At 43.6% G+C, this 24,543-nt stretch overlaps 1 protein-coding gene across 1 annotated transcript; it reads left to right on the top strand.

Moving 5' to 3' along the window:
- The first annotated feature begins 739 nt into the window (after window positions 1-739).
- On the top strand, window positions 740-2,720 carry LOC126335746 (uncharacterized). The gene is made up of 3 exons (XM_049999203.1): window positions 740-952; window positions 1,037-1,326; window positions 2,594-2,720. Exons 1-3 carry the CDS (start codon window positions 800-802, stop codon window positions 2,718-2,720), a joined length of 570 nt encoding a protein of 189 aa, XP_049855160.1. The 5' UTR covers window positions 740-799.
- The last annotated feature ends 21,823 nt before the right edge of the window (window positions 2,721-24,543 follow it).

The following is a 24,543-nucleotide window of genomic DNA, read 5'->3' as shown; positions in this document are numbered from 1 at the left end:
CAAGGTATATAGGGGGAAGGGGGGAGGTTACTCTTACGTCGAATCTGCTGGTGCTATTTGAATTGTATCCTACGTCTCTGATCTGGTTCGGGCCTCATTCACGTGTCTGTGAGTGTTAGAGGATGGTGGTTGAGTACACTTTATCAGAATACACCGCCACGATACTTTTGAATGGCAAAGCTCACGGTAATGGAAGAACTGGCAGTCACACTTATCAAGATCATTATCCAGAACGTTTGACTCCATCGCATACCCTTTTCGCGACAATTACGCAAACTGCTTGAGAAATCGTACTTTGCCTTCAGAAGGCGTGACTGTGGTGCTGTAGGGAGGCGCCGCACGACCGCATTGCCAAAGGCTGTACTGTGAGGTTACAGACAGCCGTCAACAAGTACAGGAGCAAATTCTTTGGATGTTAATGAATGGAACTGGTAAGTGAGTGATGTACTGGGTCACACTTAATCAGTTTCTTGTAAAGAGGTCGCGTTGCAGCACGAAAATGGTACGTTTCGGGACATGGGTTACAATTCAAAATATTATTTACACACTCCCCTCTACAAGTCCTAGAAGACTCTAACGGGATTTTCCGAACACTTTATATAGCGACGACAAAGCGTTTCGATATGGACATTTCTAGGGAAACCACTGCCTAGCATTGTCAGGAACGTTTATAAGTGGAAGGCTTTGCCGTTGCTACGAGACAGTCGTAATTACCACCTGGGACGTGGAGGGGGTTACATCCAGACAAACACAGCCCGCACCACGATCGCTACGTGCGAGGCCCTGTGCCGCAACAGCGATGCGTGGCGCCGCTGGTAGGGGGCAACCTTCGGGCGGCCGCCGTCGCCGCCTGATGACGCGAGTGCTGAACGCCGTGAGGGAGATGGGCGGGCCGCGCGGCTGTTCTGCCAAGCAGATCCTCAACATCCTCAACAACGACGCGTCATCTCAGGTAATCAGCCGAGTCGCGCACGGCACACAGTAGCTAGCAGCTGCCTGCGTCTTGTGCAGGCACGGAGAGTGTATGCCCGGACAGGTGGACAAAGCCCGCTTGGTGACGACCCTGAAGAGAGGCGTGGAGACTGGTGCGCTGTCGTTCCGCGCAGGCAGATACAAGCCTGGGGCGCGCTCCACGGGCTGGCGGGAGATCTGCTGCCGGAAGCGGCCGGCAAAGTGGCGCGCGCGCTGCCGGCGGATGTTCAGCAGGCCCTGTCGCAAGCTGAGGCGGCGCCGCAGCTGTCGCAGGAGGCGGCGCCGCTCCTGCAGGCGGAGGCGGCGCAGCTGCCGCCGCAGAAGGCGCCGCTCTTGCCGGCGAAGGAAGCGCAGGTGGGCGTCTATATACACACCGGTGGAGCTGCAGCTGGCTCACCAGTCGCTCGACGAATCATATTTGTTTCAGACGTCAGAGCAGACAACGAAGGCTTTCACAACTGGTTATCTTGGCTTCTGGTGAATTTTTCCGGTTGTACAGTCGCTGTCCGTGAATCTTTTGTCTTAGACGTCAGAGTAGACAACTTCTCTTAGACGTCAGAGTAGACAACGAAGGCTTTCACAACTGGTTACCTTAGCTTCTGGCGAATCTTTCCGGTTGTACGGTCGTAGTCCGTGAAACTTATTCATTCCTGCTCCTGACAGCTCGTTCAAAGCTGTGTCGCGAATTTTCGTCAGAGTTACTTCTGGTGTGTCGGCAGCACTTGGCGGGACCCGCGGGGCCTGTGAACATGTCCGGCTCAGCTCTGGACGAGACATCATGAACAAAAAAAGTTTCACAAACTACGGCTACACAGCCCTGAGAGATTAATCACCGATTTCTAGCGCGATTCGCAGAAAATTATCTACGCAGTTATTTGGTTTCTGACGAGCTGTAATTCATGCATTGGGCTGTGTTGACATCTGGCGGGGGACCTCATAACCGTGTTTCTGAACGCCATAAATTGTAACACCATTACCGTCACCATCCTCTGAGTTTTCTATTGAACTTAAGGACTCACGAGTCACCTTTCAGTCTTGATCAGTGGACCTGGTGTGCCCTCTGCTACCAGAGACAAACCGGGAAAATGGACAGGAAGCGCCAGTAGCTGTTGACTGTGCAATACTGGTATCGCTCAAGTCCAGTCGACAGCTAGGTCATTGCCGGCCGGTGTGGCCTAGTGGTTCTAGGCGCTTCAGTCTGGAACCGTGCGACCGCTACGCTCGCAGGTTCGAATCCTGCCTTGGGCATGGATGTGTGTGATGTTGGGCATGGATGTGTGTGATGTCCTTAGGTTATTTAGGTTTAAGTAGTTCTAAGTTCTAATGGACTGATGATCACCGATGTAAAGTCCCATGGTGCTCGGAGCCATCTGAATCAGCTAGATCATTAGAGACGGAGCAGGAGTACGTAAGGATGATGGAAATCAGCCGTGCGGACGGCGATCTGAACCGTCGTCCTGAACTCGAGTCCAGTTTGCTACCTTTCTGCCACCTCCCTCGGTAACGTTTGTATCGCGAAGTCCCTTAGTGGGCCCTGTGTGACGGACGTTTTGTCATCCCGCAGGTCGTGCCTCCGCCGTCGCCGGCGCAGCTGCCGCCGCAGACGCCGCCCCTCTTGCAGGAGACGCCGGCGCCGATGCAGCTACGACGACATGGACCCGGAGCCGGCGTCGTTGGGCAGCCGTGGCGCCAGCGGCGGAGGGAACAACTGTCGCTCAGCCTCCAGTCAGAAGGCGCAGCAGAAGTAGCCTCTAGCGCTATTGTAACACAAGAAATTTATCGTGTATCGAATTGTGTGTCTGAATAAAACTCTTTATGCTATGCTACATCTGTGTCTTCTCTTACTATAACACTGAAGCATATGAAATAACGTACCGTCAGTGAGGGCTGAGGGTACTTCTTTTAACCTCCAATGAGCTCTTCCCCCCCCCCCCCCCCCCAAAAAAAATGGTTCAAATGGCTCTGAGCACTATGCTACTTAACTTCTGAGGTCATCAGTCGCCTAGGACTTAGAACTAATTAAACCTAACTAACCTAAGGACATCACACACATCCATGCCTGAGGCAGGACTCTAACCTGCGACCGTAGCTGTCGCTCAGTTCCAGATTGTAGCGCCTAGAACTGCACGGCCACTCCGGCCGGCGAACTCTCCGGGTGTTACATGAACCCTTCAAGACGGTCCCTAGCGCGTTCAGCTACTTAATCGTTAAAGCCAAGAAAGAGGTTAAAACGCTGAAGAAAGCGCACGCTTAAGCCACATGGCGTGGCGCTCAAAGAGTTTTGTGACTTTGTGCTAGTTCTCTTTGATCAGTCATTTCTTCAAGTGAGGAGTAATTTCTTCACGTGAGGAGTCATTTCTTCACGTGAGGAGTCATTTCTTCACGTGAGGAGTCATTTCTTCACGTGAGGAGTCATTTCTTCACGTGAGACAAAATAAGTCCTGCAATGGAAATGGAAATGAGCGTTTGGTGTCGGTAATGAGCGTTTGGTGTCATTGGCCGGGAGGCCCCTTGCGTGACAGGTCTGGCCGCCTTGGTGCGGGTCTTATTACATTCGACGCCACACTGGGCGACCTGCGCGCCGGATGGGGATGAAATGATGAAGACACAACACCCAGCCGAGAATCTAGCCAGGGACCGTAGGACTGCAATCCGTCACGTTGACCACTCAGCTATCGGGGCGGACAGTCCTGCAATATTTCGGCTACACTGCAAGCAAAGTAGAACCAATAGGAAGCGAGAAATCTCCTTACGTCACAAGCTGAAGGCAAAACGCCGTACTGTGTTCGCAGTATTCAGTGAAAGCCCGTATTGTACGCTAGATCCCATGAATATATGCTGTTACTAAGCACCAGCACATTGAATATCTCGAGAACGAATCGTTACTGATAACGTTTTATTCTAATGAAATGAGAGGAAATGACCTATTGAAGACTCACGAAAACGTGTCGTTCTTGTTAGCATTTGTTGTAATTAAATGAAAATGACATTTCGGAGATTGACACCACTGGAAGAGTGTAACATAAAAGTGGGCTCAGACCTCAAAATCACGTTAAGCAGCTAGTACCGTGTGCGACGGCGCTGTGTGTAGTGGCTCTGGATATCTCGTCTGCGTGCTCATCAACGTTAGCTGCCTCGTTAAGTGTGCCGACGGCTTCAGTGCTGGACGTTCCACCGCCAGGCCAGGCAGTTCAAAAAAATAGTTCAAATGGCTCTGAGCACTATGGCACTTAACTGCTGTGGTCATCAGACCCCTACAACTTAGAACTACTTAAACCTAACTAACCTAAGGACATCACACACATCCATACCCGAGGCAGGATTCGAACCTGCGACCGTAGCGGTCACGCGGCTCCAGACTGTAGCGCCCAGAACCGCACGGCCACTATGGCCGGCAAGGCCAGCCAGTCTCACAGCGCTAGTTGAAATTTCGAAGCTCTTCCCTTTAACCCTTAAGCCGTAAAATTGTTTTCTGTATCGTGTTTGGCCTTCGGCCGAGTTTTAATTTCTCTTAAATTAAAAATTAAAAATCGGTGTCTTGCCCTTAAGTCATAAGATTGTTATTCTTTAGTAGGAGGCCTTCAGCCGAGTTTCACACGAAATATTTTAAGATAAAGCCTTTCAGCCTTTTCAAATTGAAAGCCCTTCTTCCTAGATCTTAATTCGTTAAATTGTTCTATTGATATGCAGCCTTCAGTCGAGTTTTCAGCCTATTTACATTAAACTTTGAAAATCTTTGTCTCGGACTTAAGCCATAACACTGTTCTTCAGCAATGTGAGGCCTTCAGCCAAGTTCTTTGGGAAAAATTGAAGCTAATGCTTCCAGCGTATTTATATTGTAGATAAATTTTTTTTATAAAGATGTGTAACCACAAGAAGAACTCCTGTAACTCAATTTCTTGCTTAGGCCTTGAGCCTTGGATTTTCAATGTGGCCTTCAGCCGATCTAAATTAAATCAGAGGAGGTCTTTCGTTGAGACCTTGAGAGTTTTGATTTTTGCTTGTGTGATTGAGTGCAACTGACAGTAACTTATTTTGGCCAATTTCCACAAATATAACCGCATCCGCTCAGTCCTGCTAGACCAGGGATTTCAGCCATCGCCTTGAAAAAGCATGTATACATATAGGCTTCAACCGAAAGATATTATGGCGTTCCGCGACTCTGTACTGATAAGAGATGTAGTACATATGACGAAGATGGCCTTCTCTCATTCCACTGGTTAACGTTCAAACCGTACGTTCGGAGTATCTGTCAAGCTGTACATTGCTCTGTACCTTCGGGAAGACTGCCCTACGTGCTTTTTTCCACGCTACGACGTCAGGAACTCGGCATGCTCAACGCTCAACGTTCAAATGCTCGGACAGTGCGCCGTCGCTTTACGACGTGTACTGTGTACTGGAATGCATAACGTAATAATCTGAAAAAATACGTGCTAAAAGCTACATCACGATTCAAAGATATTTGTGTCGGTTCTGTTACGTTGCGTTTGTATGTACTGTGTTTTGTGTGTACTGGGCTTGCCTGGAGTATACCCCTCCCCTTTTACGTATATGGCGCCTCCGGCGTGTAATGTGGCTCGATAACGTGCTGTTAAGGGACAGGTGGATCCAGAATCAACTTCTGTCGAAGTCTACAAACGTGCTGAGCCAAACCAGTCTGAAGGGCATGGCAGAAGATGCTTAGCATGTTATTACGTGTTGGGGTTTCTTCCCATTCTGATAGTATAAGGAGGGCAGGATGAATGAATGTTTAAATGCCCGCGCGCTCGCGAGCGTGTGTCTGTCGTTTTTTGTTTGTTTTTTGACTGTCTGGATGCTCAACAGCGAGGTTGTAAGCATCCTTTCACGTTGGAACGAGTGTGAATAAAACCACTAAAATTGTTTCATACTGTGAGAATGAAACCTACATAACGGCACTAATGTATTCCCTCCCACCTCACTTGCATTCACTCATGGTACCACTCTATCTCACACGTCTTAAGACAGTGGGGAAAGCGTGAAAAGCACTATAACAGGGTTTAAAACACAAGGAAACAACAGAACAGCTAAAAATACAGCACTGGCGAATATGACCGGCTGGCTACTTACAAAATATGTGTGAGCCAATCGCCCTGTTAAAACATTAAGACCATCTCCCTAGAATCTTGAGAAAATTTTGGCAATTCACATAACTCTAAAACTCTAATCACATTCGCTGGAAAGTCACTTAATGTAAAGGACTTATATCTCTCGGCGAAACTGGCGCTGCCCTCTGACCGGAAAATAAAACACAGTGTGATAGAATGTGGCTGAGAGTGCTCTGTACGCCAGAAGCACCACACTTCGCCGGCTCCTTCCGCCGGAGCAAGAATCCACGCGTCTCAGTGTTGTGACCTATCCGAGACGAATAAGGAGGACCTCGTAACGTAGACGTGGGTGGAAGCAGGTACGCCACGGCTGCGTTCTGAAGTTTACTGTCACTTCCAGCCACTTATCCTCCCATCGACGCAAGACTCTGTATCTCAACGGTGAGGAGACAGCGTGCAGGGGGCTGACACACCGAACTAACTGAAGACGCGATACGCCTCCTTGGTTTCTAAATCCTCCCTTTCGTTCGCAGCAAAACCCATGTGCTCTGGTTTCCAGCAGGAAGATGCCCCGCCTCCCTCCCCAGCCGATGTAGTTGGAGGAGGCCACTCTGGGTACTCTTCTCAAATTTATCTGCTGGGGACAACAAGCATTATTGAAAGTGACGGGCACACAAAGAATCGGAACCAGCAAAGAATTTAGTACTTGAGTCACGTCTCGTCTGCTCTAGTGACACAGTGACAGCAATACCCCATATACTGGGTGGTTATAATTTAGCTTTCCCTGTTTAACACGTTATAGCACGGAAAATAATTACCGTACGTGGACCAAACTTGGTACCATTAATGTCAAGGACATTGAAAAGAGAAATAATTTGCATCTGGTAGTCGAAATTTGAACAATTTTTTTTTCAGCGTAAATCGGTTCCGCATTAACGCATTAGAATAATTACTATGTTGCACGGCCATACGATAATTACATCCCACACTGGACCTTTGTGAGTAGCTGCACTTCAATTCTAACCATCCTCCTCCAGATGCACCTTGAAATAGGCACCTGGAATGGAGGGTGTAATTTGGGTTCCCTATCTCAAGGTTTGTGAAATACTTTTGAGCCTGTTTATTTTGCTCATTCTGTGTAAATGCACGAGTCGACTGATCACAACTGTGATTCAGAGACTACTGCATAGTCCAAGGCTACTTGTTTCCTGTGTCTTTTGAAGTGCCCAGTTTCACATTTCTAAACACTTGGAACAAGTTACTAATACTGACATCACTTCGAAATCTTATCAAGAGAAGCCTGGGTACTTGTGCCGGTTTTTCCTGAGAGTACTTTAGTTGCTTAGGTAAGTAAATCTACGGAATACGATCTAGTCATTTGTTAATCAGAGAGAATATTTTAAACTGACCACTTGCTCCAATTTGATAATGCCGATTGCCATTCCACAATGAAGTTTATCCGTTTGCTGTGGAGCGACCAAGATCGGTGTGAGACGACGAGAAATAATATATGTACATGAATGGATCTTCCTAATAATAAACTTGCGACACAATTGATTTAACAAAACATGCCCTTCATGTAGGAGACTTAAAGGAATTTATTTTGTCTATGGTGAATTTTTTACTGTTATAAAAGACGTTCGTTCAACATAGTACCGTCAGATTGTTCATCTTACTTTTATAAATCGAATTTTGCAAGACTGAACGGGTCTTCGTTCATTTTTTCAATCGCGAAATGAAAAATGCCCTAATAATTGACTGCAAGAGTCAGAAACCCAGTTATTTTCTGGTAAACGTATTCCCAGTATTAATGTTACGCTAAGTGTAGCCAAGGACATCTGCAGTCGGCCACTAAAAATCCAATTTTACTGCTCTATTTTGTTATGACAACTTTTATCGATTACCCTCATCAACTCGCGCATGTGAGGTCTTCCATGAGACGTTGAACGATAACCACATTCTCGATGGTGGCCTGCAAGGAACTGTGATTACTCCACCAGTGGTGGTGGTGGTGGTTAGTGTTTAACGTCCCGTACTCCACCAGTCTGGCACCTTTAAGTATGAAGTTAGGTGGCTGCACATTACGTGAAGAGTGATCTCAGGGTTGTGGGAGGAAGTCAGGGATGTACATTTAACTTAATTTAAATGAGAAACAATCAAGTGATATCACATTACCGTACTACTGTGCTAATTATAATTTTGCATTAAACTTATACGTTAAATTTAGGTGCCTTATGCCACTACGTTTTTGTTAAACTAGAAACACTGTTAATGACAAATGTCATCAGTGAATATAAAAGAATAGAAATTGAGTTACTGCCGGTAACAGAGTGTTGCATACGTAAGTCATATCTCTCAAAAATGGTTCAAATGGCTCTAAGCACTACGAGAGTTAACATCTGAGGTCATCGTTCCCCTAGACTTAGAACTATTTAAACCTAACTAACCTAAGGACATCACACGCATCCATGCCCGAGGCAGGATTCGAACCTGCGACCGTAGCAGCAGCGCGGTTCCGGACTGAAGGGCCTAGAACCGCTCCGCCACAACGACCGGTCATCATACCTCTCTAACATGAGCACTTGTATATACAACTCTTGTCGGTCATACATACTTACAAAGAGTTTACCATTTAATTTTTGTCGCACATCTAAGGCAAGGATGGTTTCATACATGTTAACTTACGGCACAAATGATGAAACCGATCGACAGAGCTGAATAAAATGAAAACATTATTTGGACTGAACAGCCTGTTATGTCAGCTGATTCCTTCTCTTTCTCAATCTTCGCTTTGTTTTTCCACCAAACTGAATGAGTACCTCCTCATTGGTTATTCAATCTGCCCATGTAACCTTGAACTTTCTTCTGTAGCACCATATTTGCATAGCTTCTATTCTCTTGTTGTCTGGTCTGTTTACGGCCCACATTTCTCTTCCATTCAAAGCTACACTCCAGACAAATACCTTCCGAGGAGCTTTACTAACACTTAAATTAACACATTACATTCCTTGTTTTGACTTCAATCCCAGTAACATCATAGTTACCATTCTCTCAATATCTATTTACGTTCCTGTTGCTACAAATTCATTATCTCACGTAGAGTACTTCTATATAATCCTGTTATTTTTCTATTTTCTCTTCTTTATTTAGTACTGGATAGCCGCCTCAGCTCTCGATACAGATCACTCTATCTTCTCTAAAATTTTCTTTCAGTTTTCCTGTAGGTGGAGTCTATCTTTCCCCTAACACCACTACAAACATTCTCCGGACGTCATGTCACACAAAAGCAAAACACAGACGACTAATTGTCTATGTCTCACTTCGAAATAGCTGTCTACGGGTGAAGGCATTTTGGTACACAGGATTCGGAGCTGAGGCTTACAGATTAGGATGGAATTTTAAACTAAGAAACAGAATTGGTGGTATGTGTTCTAGAGTTTATGGCATATGAAAAGAAAAGGTTTTAAACGTGTAGGTTCTTGTAAAAAACCTAAACTGAGAGCTTGGACTTCCGAAAGCCGTTGTTACTGGAACTGAAGTAGAATTTATGTCGTTGACTGCTATGACTAAAGTACATAAAAATTCTTCTTCAAGTCCAGTAAAATGGATGGCATGGGACAATACATTCATTGCTCGAAAGCCACGTCTGGTCGAAATGTGCTGTAACCCAATTATATTTAGCCTGTAGATAGTGCGGCAATTTTACACGTCCACAGTATTTACGTACCTCACTAACCACATAACTTGTTGCTGGTTGTAACGATTCATAACATGAGATGTAATACCCGATGTTGTGTTTCTTAACAAAACGTTGGCAGTCCATCGTCATATAGTATCAGAGAGAAAATGCTGCTTTAGGGGCACAAAAAAGGTGAATATGTTCCTCTTTAAAAGAATCTGGCAGAAAAGTCGTGAACCAGCCGCCTTAGACCTCGTACCGCCTTCCTCACCATAAATTTTGGCATGCGAACATATCCGAGCTCGTTTAAATACCGAACATTCTGATTTAGTAGTAAAGCCTTCGTAGTTAGCATCTCCCTCTCACTATCACTTTCTGCATGTGTCTCTTGCCGACTCTCCCCTTTTCCTGCCATTGATTTACAGTATATCCCACTTCCAATGCCTCTTCTGTCACTTACACTAAATCCTTTTATCTTTTTTTCCCGCTGCTACAGTTTCCACCACAGTTCAGAAGCTCAAAAATTCTTGGACTACAAATTCTCGCCGCAGTGAGTCGGAAATTTGATTCCTGATATTCACGGGACACTCGTGAAATGGTCGTATGGGAAAATCCCCACTTCATCGCTACCTCGGATATGCTGTGTCCTGTCACTCGTTCTTCGACTATAACACCACGTTGAAGCTCACATAAATCTTGATAACCTGCCATTGTAGCAGCAGTGACAGATCTAACAACGGCGCCAGACACTTGTTGAGGAGCTACTTGATTGAAAATTAGCGGCTCTGGTCTCGGCAACTGACATACGGTCGGGAGAGCGGTGTGCTGACCACATGCCCCTCCATATCCGCATTCCGTGACGCCTGTGGGCTGATGTTGACACGGCGGCTGGTCGGTAACGGTGGGCCTTCATGGCCAGTTCGGGAAGAGTTTAGTTTAGTTTTGCATTAGCTATTATATTAGCGTATCACGACGTCTTTGCCTTCCTACTGACATTTTTAAGCACCTTTCTATACTGTTGGTAGTGGGCTACTGAACCTCGATTGTGAATACTTCTAACAATGTGTTCTACGTAATATTCTCATCCCAATAGTTATCCACCCAAACTGCCTTTTACTGCTAGTATTCTCAGAAAGAGACTCACGCCCCATCCTCACAGCTTTACTTCCGCCAGTACCTAGTCTCCTGCCTACCAAACTGTACAGAAGCTCTCCTGAGAGGACTAGCACTCCTGAAAGAAAGGATACTGCGGAGACATGGCTTCGCCACAGCCTGGGGGATGTTTCCAGAATGAGATTTCCACTCCGCAGCGGAGTGTGCGCTGATATGAAACTTTCTGGCAGATTAAAACTGTGTGCAGCGCACACTCCGTTGCATAGTGAAAATCTCATTCTGGAAACATCCCTCAGGCTGTGGCTAAGCCATGTCTCCGGAATATCCTTTCTTTCAGGAATGCTAGTTCTGCTAGGTTCTCAGGGGAGCTTCTGTAGAGTTTGGAGGTAGGAGACGGGGTATTGCGGAAATGAAGCTGTGAGGACGAGGCCTGAGTCATGCTTGTGTAGCTTATATGGCAGCTTATTAGTTGTCGGACGGCGTGAAGCTAGGACGTAGTGTGGTGTGCGTTGCCCCGCCTGTGCTTCCGCGTGGTAAGTCTTGCGCTTGCTGCAGCAGTAAGCGCTGTATATCGAACACTTCAAGAAGTAGTATGCAGTGATGGCCCAACCAAGCCGAAAAGATACATTGAAACTTACTTTTGATTCTCGATATACTCGAACCAAGTCGTTTGAAGTAGTGAACTGGGTAGAAGAATATGTGAAGCTCTTCTTTAATGATATAATAGGGATCCACCTGTTGATTGTAGCATGTGTTGTGTTTGTAAAATTGCGTAGTGCCGAGTTGTGTAAGAAAATAGTTGAGCCTTCCCGAGGTGTCATGAAATTCTGATGGTAACGTTGGTGGAGTCACCATTGCACATGCTGGATCCGGCATTCGCGTAGCTCGAATCTTCGCGTTGCCTTTTGAGATTACAACAGAACAAATTAGTGCCGTAATTTCACCCTTTGGGAAGATGCTCAGCAACTTTGCCGAGAAATGATCAAGCACGCATAAATTTCCAGTACTGAACGGAGTACGGCAGCTTCGAGTAGAGTTACAAAAGCGCATTGCGTCGTACATCAATGTCTGCGGATATAGAGGGATTGTAATTGATGACGACCAACCGCGAACCTGTGCCGCCTGTACCAAGCCTAGACACGTTTGCGCAGAATGCATACAGCGGCCCGTTGAACAGCTGCCGGCCGGCGAGGCCGCCACGCAACCTGTGATGACAACACTGCCTGGAACTTAACGCCGCCGTGGCACGTGCACGGCCGACTGCTTCCTCAGTTCCTGAATCGTGTGCAAATAAAAGTATTCCAGACCGAATTTCCGATGGACGGCGGTGCCATCATAGCCGACGACATACAAGTGTCCCGCCAATCTACAAAAACAGTTGAAGTTCTACCGAAACAGGCAACTGCAACTACAAAGGAAGCAGATCCGCCGGAAGCTGAAGACTGACACACCTTGCAGGCAAGCGAAACTAACTTGGATGCGGAAGAAAGTCCGTCTAGAGGCAATTCTCCAAAGAAAAATAAGAAACGCTGACTGGTGCGCAAAGGACACGCAGACGAGACAGCTCCCATACTGCGTCAAAAAGCGAAGGAAATAAGTAGTAGCTTAAGCCAACAGATCTATAGCAACAGGAAAGCAACACCAGTTTCTGAGGAGCGTTCCCCTTCTGCGCTGTAAAAACGAGACGTCCAAGGATAGTTGACAAAGAAAGTATCCACGCAACCCCAAGAAACCAGCCACTCTCCTGAATATTCACTTGTCCCCCCCACGTCAACCAGCTGGGCAGACGAAAGCGACCACAACAATGCGGATGAAGAAACGACAGCAGTTTCATATACTAAAACAGACTGTCCGCTAGCCCCAAAGGTGGCTGATTCCTTTAACGACGACGTCTCCGTGAACGAACTTTCTAAAGAACGAGGAGACACCACTGAAACGTTTGCAACAGGTGAATATTATTAAAATGCGTTTTAAAGCTGACGTTTGCAAGACAAAACGGAAGAGTGTTTTTTAAAGTTTGATCAAGTAGAACGAACAATGTTCGACATACAAGTATACAGTAAACCTTAATAAGATTCATAGTTCCTTTAAATTACAAACTTAAAAGATTTTATATATGCTTCTGATAGTGACATTATCCTTTTAGAAGGACTGACAGACATTGAGCTCAGTAATGTACCTGGCTTCAGCGCCATTACAAACCCATGGAATGGAACGGAAATGGGCACAGCTCTGCTCACAAAGGAGGGCATAGTAGTCCAAGATGTGGTAAAACTACCAAACAGTAAAGGCGCAGAGGCCACTATACACAAAATACGACTCATTAACGTGTATGCCCCTTCAGGATCCAGCAACAGGCACCGCAGAGCGGAGTTCTTTGAAGAAGAAGTTCTCCCTCTATTTGGAACTCGATACGATCACCTTATCCTGGAATGAGATTTTAACTGTGTTTTGCATGCCAAAGGCCAAACTCCCAATTACAACAAGTGTACTGAACTGGAACGTATAGTTGACTTAAGATTAACAGTTTTGCATGCCAAAGAAAAAACTCACCATTTCAACAAGTGTACTGAACTGGAACGTATAGTTAATGACTTAAGACTAATAGACTCATAGGAACATATGCACGGTGCAGCCCCTCGCTTCACCCACAACACAAGTCACTCGATGAGCCGTCTAGACAGGATATAAGTAACGCACAATTTGAAACACGTCATTCTGCAGTCCGAAGTATGGCCTACCGTTTTTTCGGACCATGCTGCGTATTTATGCACAATGAATCTGATAAAACAAGGGACCTACCGAGGTAGAGGCACATGGAAGCTCAACGTGTCACATCTGAAAGACCATGCTTATCAGGAGGCATTTTACAAAGTACGGAGAGAGTGTGAAAGCAAATTTAGGTCGTACAACTCTGGCATAGACTGGTGGCTGAAACATACCAAACCCAAAATACGAATGTTTTCCATAAATTACTCAAAGGACAAAAACGTTTCGTACAAATCAACTATAGAATTCTATTTTCAGTGTCTGAGGGATTTGTACAAGTCCGATGCAACAACTGTGGACAACTACGAAAGGATTAACAAAATTAAAGCAAAAATTTTGGCACTTCGGCGGAAACAACTGGAAGGCTACCAAATAAGGTCATGTGCCCAGAATATTGCACAGCAAGAGGTCACTTCCATTTGTCATGTCATTCTTGAAAGCAAAAGGGTGTCTCGCAAGATATTATCTGAAATAACAACTGATGATGTAAGGAAGCTGACGTAGCAAACAGAGATTAATGAGGCAATCGATTTTGAATCCTTAATGTCTAGTCAACCAGTTGACGAACAGCTTCAAGACGAGTTAATGATCAAGAAGGCAAAGTATGCCACGCTGAAGCACAAACTCTCATCTCGGAATGACTGAAGAAGATGTCGAAGAAGTTATATATGGAAGAATGAAAAGTAAGGCTCCAGGGGCAGCTGGAATTCCGGCAGAATCTTATCGCTAATTCAGTGGCCTCGTAAAAGCCAAGTTTACTGTCATCTGCAACGAACTACTAAACCCTGAAAATGACATCCCGGAAGAATTTCGTGAGGGACTCGTAGTGTTAGTGTCAAAAACTACCAACACGAAAAGTGTAAGCGCTCTGAGGCCAACTATGCTTTTAAACAGCAATTACAAAATCTTTGGTCGCATCCTCGCTCGGAGGCTGAAAACCACAATGACCAGCGCCATTGGCCCTTATCAAACAAGTGTGGGCAAAGACAGGAGAATTCTCCAGTCCCTCTGTGATTACAGGGACCTAAACTCAACAGCCGAAGTCTGCAAAATAAAATATGCACTCATCTCATTCAACTATGATATAGCCTTCGACAGGGTTAATCATCGTTTCCTCCTTCGGACCATGGGCGCAGTGGGGTTCCCACCTAGATTCATTGCAATAGTAAGAAATACATTAACAAACAACACAGCCAGATTTGTCATCAATGGACATATTAGCCGCCCGATTGACGTCACCAGCTCCATTAGGCAAGGGTGTCCAATGGCAATGGCACTCTTCGCCATCGCCATCGAACCTCTGCTTGCCTCCCTTACGAAACATCTACAAGGACTACAAATACATGGATAAAAGATTGTGTGCAAGGCGTACGCTGATGATGTTGGCTGCCTAGTCGTGAATGGCACTGAAGTAGAGAGCGCACTACAAACAGTAACAAACTATGAACAGGCATCTGGTGCAAAACTTAATAGAACAAAGTGGGGTTTTTTCAACATCGGTCGTGGAATTGGGATGCAAACGCATGAAATGACTCGGTATAGATTTTAAAAGAAATATCAACCACACAATGGCTGCGAACTATCGAAAATTACTTAACAGCATAAGTGCCTCTGCACAAGCACATAGTATTAGGAATCTCGATTAACTTCAGAAAGTAACAGTGGCAAATGTATGCATCATTTTCTAAGTTAATTATGTAGCACAAGTTCTGCCACCACCTGCGACTTTGTCTAAAACACCGCATCTGCACTAGAACTCTTTGTGAGCCGCGGACGTGTTTTCAATGTCAAATATGACATTCTGATGGTCCCTACGAAATGTTGTTGATTAAATCTCACCGATGTCAGACATAAAGCGCAAGCCTTATACCTTTCTACCACTTACAAACAATAGAAAGAAACAAGTGGTACCCTTGATGCACATTTGTTAAACGAAATAGCTCCTGCTGACATCAGTGGACCTATAAATCTCCAACACACACCCAAAGGACTAAAGCACTTCAAATACCTTTTAGTGGAAAACAGCTACATACAGGCAAGGATCCCTGAAAAAGACTTCATGAAAGTGAAAGAACTTTACAAAAGTCTTTTAGTGTTAAAACTTGTGCATCATAGTCTGAAAGGCCATTCACCATTTTATTAACTGACTGCCCATCTAGTAATGAAGAACGAATAAAAATATTGTCTATAGCTGTGCTACTGTTCCCTGAACTCTGGTTAGAAAAAACACAGTATGCATCAGGTCATGTGAATTTAGGAGATCTTCCAAAATCCTGTTTCTTGCACTATCACACACAAAATTAATATTTAAGTCACTATATGTAACTAATTTTTGGCACCACCTATAAAGTGAACAAAGGACCTTCTCTATCTCTGAAGTCAGAGTCAGGGGACCTATAAACAACAACAATTAGAAGTTAGTTTCACCAAATTCAACTGCCCCTGTAGAACATTCAAATACCTGTTCAGTGCAATGCAGCGATGCGTCTACGTACTCAAATGGAATACAGTTTTTTACATACATGGCTACTCCCCCACTCCACAAAGAACTCCAGCCACCTAATCTGTATCCTGGAAAGGGAATCCTCTGACTCGTCAAATTATTTAAGTTACAATCCGATACACAAATAACGTCAGAGACAAAGCTATAAGCAGTTCACTAACTTTATCGTTAGTACCTCTTATATTTTGAGGAAATTTGCTAATTCCTCCAGAACTTCGATATCTGACCTCCTCTGAAGATGTTTTTTTGGTTATAGGGGCTTCTTTTAACCAGGGATACCTGTCAGCTGACTTCAATCTAAAAACGGTACACCTCTAACACTAACTACTACATAAATTTTTCCATGAGTGCTCACACCACCGTCCATAACACTGTCATCTACAAACTTTGCCAGCCTCCCTTTCCCAGATCTATTGAGTTGCAGACCATGCCTAGTGAAACCCGATCAACTGATACACTCAACTGGTACCACTGCAATGTGAGCCATGCCTTTCGCCATCTGTGCCTCTTCCAGCTGCATGTTAGCACGCCTAACAGCAACATTAAGATGAGGCTGATCGTGACGCTGAAAGCGTCGCACGAAGTGCACATTAGTGCCACCAGTTCCAGTAGCTGTCTTTACCAGGTCACCACTTACATCATACACCCTGTCGCTGTCAAGACTGTTCCCAGCTCCACCCATTGTCACTACCTTACCCTTTTTCGTAAAATTCGTACATAGCTCCCCTATGTAATCTGTCACATGAGCCTACCCTGCACTGGACGTCGCAAAGCTGGTGACCTGGTACTCACTCCCCAACGCTTCTTGCATATGCTCTGCCATACGAACTGCCTAGCAGCAGAACTACTTAGGCTCCCTAACTGCTGAAGACTGCTGCATGTTACCTACACCCACAGCTACAAGAGGCTCCCCTCCATTAAACTGTGTCAGTTGGTCAAATCTATTGGTTATACGCAAAATACAACTGTATTAATACCTCCGCCTCCTAGTTTTCTTCTTATCAACTGCCAACTGTCATTCCCCAGCGCCCCTCACCCTCCTCAACGTATCTAGTTCCTCCTTTGAGTTTTGTAAATGCACCTGAGGAGCACAGATCTTATGCCCCTGCTCCTCTATCAACATATTTCTGCTAAAAATTCTGCATTTCCAGTTGAGGATCTAACTAGACTGCCCACTGGCTTCCCCACTGCATTCCCCCCAATGAAAACACTTTGAACGAATCTCACACCGTAACCCACTGCTCACGAACCCACGACAAAGCCGGGATGAACGAGAAGACTCGTGGCTGCAGCTCCAGAGACTTAAATAACCTCTGTCCGTCTGTGCAGCGGAAATGCCTGCAGCGGCGTGCTACTGCAAAGTGCCAGCGCGCACGAGCTTCCAGTCGCTCAGCTCAGTGGGCAGGGCCTTACGAGACGTCCACTAGCGTTTCTTAAGTTGATATCTGCTGGCCACTGTCAGTTGCTGGTATGTGTTGCAGTTATATGTCTCGTATAAGACGAATGCCACAATGAATTCCGCAATCGTAACTAAATGTGTTAGTATGAATATATGGGAAACTTGCTTAGTTCAGTCGGGGATTAATTGTCACACACAATAAATAGGAAAGAAAAGTTCTGTACTCAAGGAAACCCTTACATTTAATTTAAGTTCAAGACCCTCAATATACGAAGGCTGAAATTTATTATAAGTCATTATGAGCCATGGTTTCACGATACTATTTGAATAGAAAAATTTAAGATTCTCTACTGCGCCACACAAATTATTTCAACTGTATCGTGCACAGTGCCAACAGAACTTAATGAGAGAAACGAAAACTATGCAAGGAAGAGTTATAACATGCGATTTCCCTCAAACGTAACTTTTCGGACGACTTTAATTTTCTCCCGTAGCTTCACATCGTTTCTATCATCTTTAAGCTGACGATTTTCAATTATATCTTCAGCACCAGGCAACAAAATTTAACGAAAGATCTAAACTCTGTCCAACCTATTTATAACTGCGCCACATAAACGACGTCCAGCTGCACTATTCTAAATCGCAGGAAATCCTTAAAGTGCACCAACAACTAATAAGTTGACAATAATGTGAATTTCTTCTACTGAACATTCTGCCAATCATTTAGAGAATTTGGTGTACCAGCAGTTGATCGAAGAGTAGGCTACTTAATCCGGCGTGAAAATGCTCTGTGTGTGTGCCGGAATATATGTATATAACTTCTGATTTTAAACAATAACAACAATATTTTTTCCTGACACGTCTAAATACTTGTTCACTCTTTCAGTTCCTTTATAGCCACAGACTCAAAAAGCCTAGCCACAAAAATAAAATTCTATTTCAAACAACAGTCACAAGACTCTAGATCCACCCATTTTAAATTGAGTTATTTTGCCCCCTTTCTTCCTTTGCTTATAAGCTTATCCATAATACCAGAGAAATAAAAAAAATCCTAGTTTCAGAAGAGGCTTAATGTCTCACAACTTGCAAATTCTATTTCATAGTGTAGGCCGCAACTAAACTGAAAAAGGAAGTCTGAATTCGAATTCAGGAATACGGATTAGTTAACAAGAAACTGACCTGTCGCTGCAGCTTCTTGTCTGAAGGACAGTGTGTTTAGTGTACTCTTCGCAACACAATGTATTACTCTGTTCTTTATGAGTTCCAATCGTTACCATGAAACGTCCCCTTAGAAAAATTATACAAGACTGTGCTTAAACTGACACACAATATTTTTTTTTAGCGCAACGCTATCTGACTTTCAGTAATCCCTACAAAGGAATGGCCCTGACTAACATTAACCTATACGTTTCAAAAATCACTTACCTCACAAAAATCTTCGTTACTCGAACTACTACAATACAGCGAGTGCCACTACTAACAGCTAAATAAAAGATTCAAACTACAGAAGGCACTAACTACTGATAGGCATATGTAGCAAATGAAAGATTTTGATAGAGAACAAACAATGTATTTACCTTAATACTCATTATATATATATATATATATATATATATATATATATATATATATATATATATATATATATATATATATATGTGTGTATAGCAGTTCATGACACCCAGTCTTACAAATTTCAAAACTCCGCCACCAGCCACAGACTGCACACGGCACAGCCAGTGATTTTCAGAGCGCTACGTGGCGTTACCAATAAAAAAACCTAAACAGCCTACTTACATAGCCCCCATGCTCCCCACAAAAAATTTACAAATTGTTTTGGGCAGAGACCAATACAGATTTGGAAATTTTTTTCATAATTACTATAACAAAGAAATGAAATGCACACACTCATCGATACAATGTTGGTCAAAAGCGAAAATTTTCTCACAGTCCATAAAGACAGTCCTGATCGTTCATCACAGTAAAATAGCAGTGTCTTTGCTCAATGTCTGTGCAGTAAAAGAAAATGCACACGGAAGTAGTGGATTTCCATGCAGTCTTGAAGAAGTAGTGTTGTCCTTCCAACGGAAAGACAGTGCTGACTCTTGACATGCAGACAGGTAATGGGCCACAACAGAGCAAACCCACAGCAGAGTCAGTCGAAGTAGAAGACTATTGGTGATTTGTGAAACGTATAGGTTAATGTTAGTCAGGGCCATTCTCTTGTAGGGATTACTGAAAGTCAGATTGCGTTGCGCTAAAAAAAATATTGTCTGTCAGTTTCAGCACAGTCTTGTATAATTTTTCTAAGGGGACGTTTCAACCAATGTGACTCACAAAAAGGCTTGCTAATGTTCTTTTACAATTAACTGCAATCAAATATAATTTTACTGTAGACTTGAATCCTCTGCAAGCATCTGCCACATCTGTAAAAGGCAGTGGTTAGATACGGAAAAATTATCTTCTATCACAAACGACCTTAATTTATAACAATCTCAAGTATCTGACAAGTTTCAGTAAGTGCCGTTAAATCTTCGAGAAATGATCTGCTACTGGCGCCAGTAACTGAAAGTGCATCCACGTGCGCTCTGGGAAACCTGAACACGAGTGCAGTGTGTAATTATGTGTGTTATCTCCTAAAGATAACCACGCTGTACTTCGGAACGTTACGTTATGATCTATTATGTCATCATTTTTTTCGTGGCCGTATCACAATCGCTGTCTTCTATTCCCGTTTTTACCCTCTACCGCTCCCCTTAGTACCGTGGAAGTTATTCTCTGAAGTCTTAACAGATCCCGTCCCTTCCACTTGTCACTGTTTTCCATATATTCCTTTGTTCAACGATTCTCCCGACAACCTCCTCATTCCTTACATTATCATTCCACCTAATTTTCAACGTTCTTCTATAGCATCACGTGTTAAATGCTTCTGTTTTCTTCTGTTCCAGAGCTTTGTTACGGTCCATGTCTCACTATCATACAATGCTATGCTTCAAGCGTACATTCTCAGGAATTTCTTCCCCAAAATTAAGATCTATGTTTGATACTACCATGCTTCTATTGGCCAGTAACCCTCTTTCTTCGAGTACTAGTCTGCTTTTTATGTCTTCCTCATTCCGTCTTTCATGGGTTATTTTGCTGCCTAAGTAGCATAATTCCTTATCTTCGTCTACTTCGTGATCACCAATGCTGAAGTTAAGTTTCTCATTGTTTTCATTTCTGCTACTTCTCATTATTTTCGTACTTTTTCGCTTTACTCTCGTCTATATTCTATAATTCTTCTCCACTTTCACTGAGGATAGCAATATCACCAGCGTATCTTAATATTGACGACCTTTCACCTTGAATTGAAACCCCCATTCTTGAACCTTTTTCTTTTTTCCGTCGTTGCTTTCTCGACTTAGAGTTGCAACAATAGGAGCGACTGACTACATCCCTGTCCTACATTCCTTTTAATCTGTACACTTCGTTCTTGGTCTTCCATTCTTATTATTCCCTTTTGGGTCTTGCTTATATTGTACATTGCACGTCTTTCCCTATAGCTTACGCCGATTTTTCTCAGGATTTAGAACATCTCGTCGAATACTTTTTCCAGGTCGACAAAGCCGGTGCACATGTCTTGATTTTCTTTCAGTCCTGCTTCCATTATCAACAGCAATGTCAGAACTGCTTCTCTGGTGCCTTTAAATTTTCTAAAGCCAAACTGATGGCGCCATCTAACACATCTTCAATTATGGCTGACGTTTTTCCGAAAGTCAGATGGTATGTCGCGAGACTCATACATTCTACAAACCAGCGTGAATAGTAGCGTCCTCGTTGTCGGATAATCTTCGTTTACTGCGCATCAGTTCTTCTAATCAAAAGACTTTTTCAAGTGGTTCAAATGGCTCTGAGCACTATGGGACTTAACAGCTGAGGTCATCAGTCCCCTAGAACGTAGAACTACTTAAACCTAACTAACCTAAGGACATCACTCACATCCATGCCCGAGGCAGGATTCGCACTTGCGACCGTAGTGGTCGTGCGGTTCCAGACTTTAGCGTCTAGAACCGCTCGGCCACTGCGGCCGGCGAAAGACTGTTTAGTCAGGGCAGTCGCAGCCTGGATAATCATTTCAGAGTTAAGATAGCTTTAGCTGTAAGTTCTTCATTTATAAGTATGACCGAATCGGCAGCAATTTAGCTGCAACGTCAGGTCCAACAAAATCAAGTCATGTTCTGATTGAGAAAAAAAAAGGAACGACCCAAAATTCATAGTCAGCTATTTTCGTTCAGTAAAGACGTCAGATGTAAAATGACATAAAACAACATTGAAAATTCCCGTGAAAAGTATATAGTGATATAATGGATCCCCGTGTACTGAAAAAGTGATCAAATACCCGTCGGAATATGGCCGTCTATGGGATTATATAAAATTAACACTATTATTACCGCCATATTACTTGTCCATGTCCGCAGAAGCCAGGAAATTTTAGCTGTGTTCAAAGATTTATGTATGGGAAATATCGAACACATGAATACAAAATTAAGGCTATATTAAAACCATGTTGTCTACTTTAATATGCAGTTATGAACAAATTACTGTCTGTAATAACATGGGCAAATTAATTTAATATACATGACGTTGTTTTCATAAAATTAAAAAAGTTATACACTCATACAGGTACAGCAAATGAGTTCATAAGTACATCAGTGCTGAATATCGTCTGGAAATATAATAGAATTTTATACGTGGATTTATACTGCATTTTCGTATAAAATATTTTAAATCAGGGTTACATACAAAACGCCACACAGCACTATTCGCATTGACGACATGTCTCCTTGCAAGATGCTTTCTAGCCTTCTTTGATTTTGAAGAAGTAACTTAACATAGACGGAAGGCATATTTTTGCCTGTCGGTGGTAAATACTGCAGGAGTCTCTTTGTCAGCCTACACCCTGTTTTGGTTGTTTGGTGCTGCTGGAAAGATAGGTATTGAAATCAGTTATTATAATTTTCTTGGTCTAAAATGAACTGTGTAACAAATTGCATTCGATACTCCCAGTAAGAGGAAATGAAAAAACAGTTTCTGCCAAAATTTTACTTTTCTGTGCCTGAACGCATTGTGTTACAAAAATTTTCAAATGTGTGTGAAATCTTATGGGACTTAACTGCGAAGGTCATCAGTCCCTAATCTTACACACTACTTAACCTAAATTATCCTAAGGACAAACACACACACCCACGCCCGAGGGAGGACTCGAACCTCCGCCGGGACCAGCCGTACAGTCCATGACTGCAGCGCCTTAGACCATTGTGTTGCAGTCGCCTTAAAAGACACCTGCGTCGTCCAAATCATCATCACTATCTGTAGCATCGACAATGTTTACAAAATTCAGCATATCGGTAATTTCTTCCTCAGTCAAACCACAGACTACCAATATTGTGATCGATCCGCAGGTGAAAACAATAACTCGTAACGAACGTAATATCACAAAAACAAGACGCACATTTGCACCATCTATCTGTACAACTAATAAATAACAGTATGAACACGATTCATCAATAGTCAGAGGTGTGAAAACAAAGTGCTGCACTTTTTAATCAACAAAATACGCTGACCTGTAAAACCTACGGGCTTGCGGTTTCGGAAATGGAGGAGCCAGTAGAATCTACGGGTTTGGCGCTGAGTGAGTTAAGCAGATCCGGTCCTCCATTATCCAAACAGCTAAGTCGGCAAAAAGCAATGCATCGCAAAGCCAGATGGCTAGAGGCTGCACTTTTCACCTTAAGCTAGCGCACTCAAAAAGTTCTTCTATCACCTATTGTAAATAGGAAAATAAATCCTAGAGCTCATAATACTGGTGGGTTAAACTTGAATTGTCGTTTATGGTCTATGTAGATGGCCTTCCCTTATGATCCTCTTCACCAACCTCTCTGAGGGCTTGGTCAAATTGTTGGCATCGTTTCACTATGGCTATATGCGACTTCGCATTTGATCCATACACCGCCAGACTTTCACTGTGTATCTGACTGTAATTCCACAATAATCGCACTGTCGCGCGTACCTTAACTTTGTAGTACGTCTCCAGTTGCTGCTTTAATTCATCCCCACACTGTGGCGCACGTGTCATCTGTGCCGCAGCTGAGTCGTCTCTGCAGGAAACCCGCAACACTCACTCTCTCCTGGTAACGCGTCACTCTTGTTGCGCATGGCCGTGGTGTGGGACAATTGCGATTCACTTTTTGAAGTCTCCTCGAGTAAATGTTTATGGAAAAGCGGGAACCTCACAAAAGGCAGTTGCCTTTCTCTCACCTGTCAACGAAGTGTCAAGTGCTTATCTTGATCATGTGGATCACAATGACGGTTTATTCGGCAGCGTACTGTCATGTTTCATGTCGCTACCAGTTAGCATCGGTGAAAACGATAGGAGTACAAAATGCGTCTGGGAGTACTTTGTGCCTACGTTAGCGCTCAATCTCCACGTCAAAGACGAATTTTCGACACTAAGTTAAGCATTCAGGTTTGCATTAAAACTGAAAACATTTGAATACGCAGTGAAAGTGAGGAAAATTTAAAGGAATTGTTAAATAAGCAGAATAAAAGCAAATAATGTATTTGGAGAGTAAAGTAAACAAAAACGACAGTAACGAGGATTATGAGTAACAATGAGAGTAGCCATCAACTTGTCATTAAAATGAATATCCACAAAGTACAAAAACAAAAGTAATTTTGCTGTGCTGGAAGATAAATAACGCTTGATGGACGAAGTAACGAGGATATGAAAAACAAGCTAGCTCGCAAAAAGAGAGTTCTCCTTGGTAAACAAATGCTACTGGTGTCAAAGGTAAGTCATTACATATGAAATTTATATTTAAAATTCTACACTGATTGGAACACGTGAGGCAATACTGACCTTACGACTTATCTTAGAAGAAAGATTAAGGAAAGGCAAACGTACGTTTCTAGCATTTGTAGACTTAGAGAAAGCTTTTGACAATGTTGATTGGAATACTCTCTTTCAAATTCTCGAGGTGGCAGGGGTAAAATACAGGGAAAG

Source organism: Schistocerca gregaria, chromosome 2, assembly GCF_023897955.1.
Source record: "Schistocerca gregaria isolate iqSchGreg1 chromosome 2, iqSchGreg1.2, whole genome shotgun sequence".
NCBI lineage: Eukaryota > Metazoa > Arthropoda > Insecta > Orthoptera > Acrididae > Schistocerca > Schistocerca gregaria.
The sequence above is the reverse complement of the archived record's forward strand: the minus strand, read 5'-3'. Positions and strand labels throughout refer to the sequence as shown.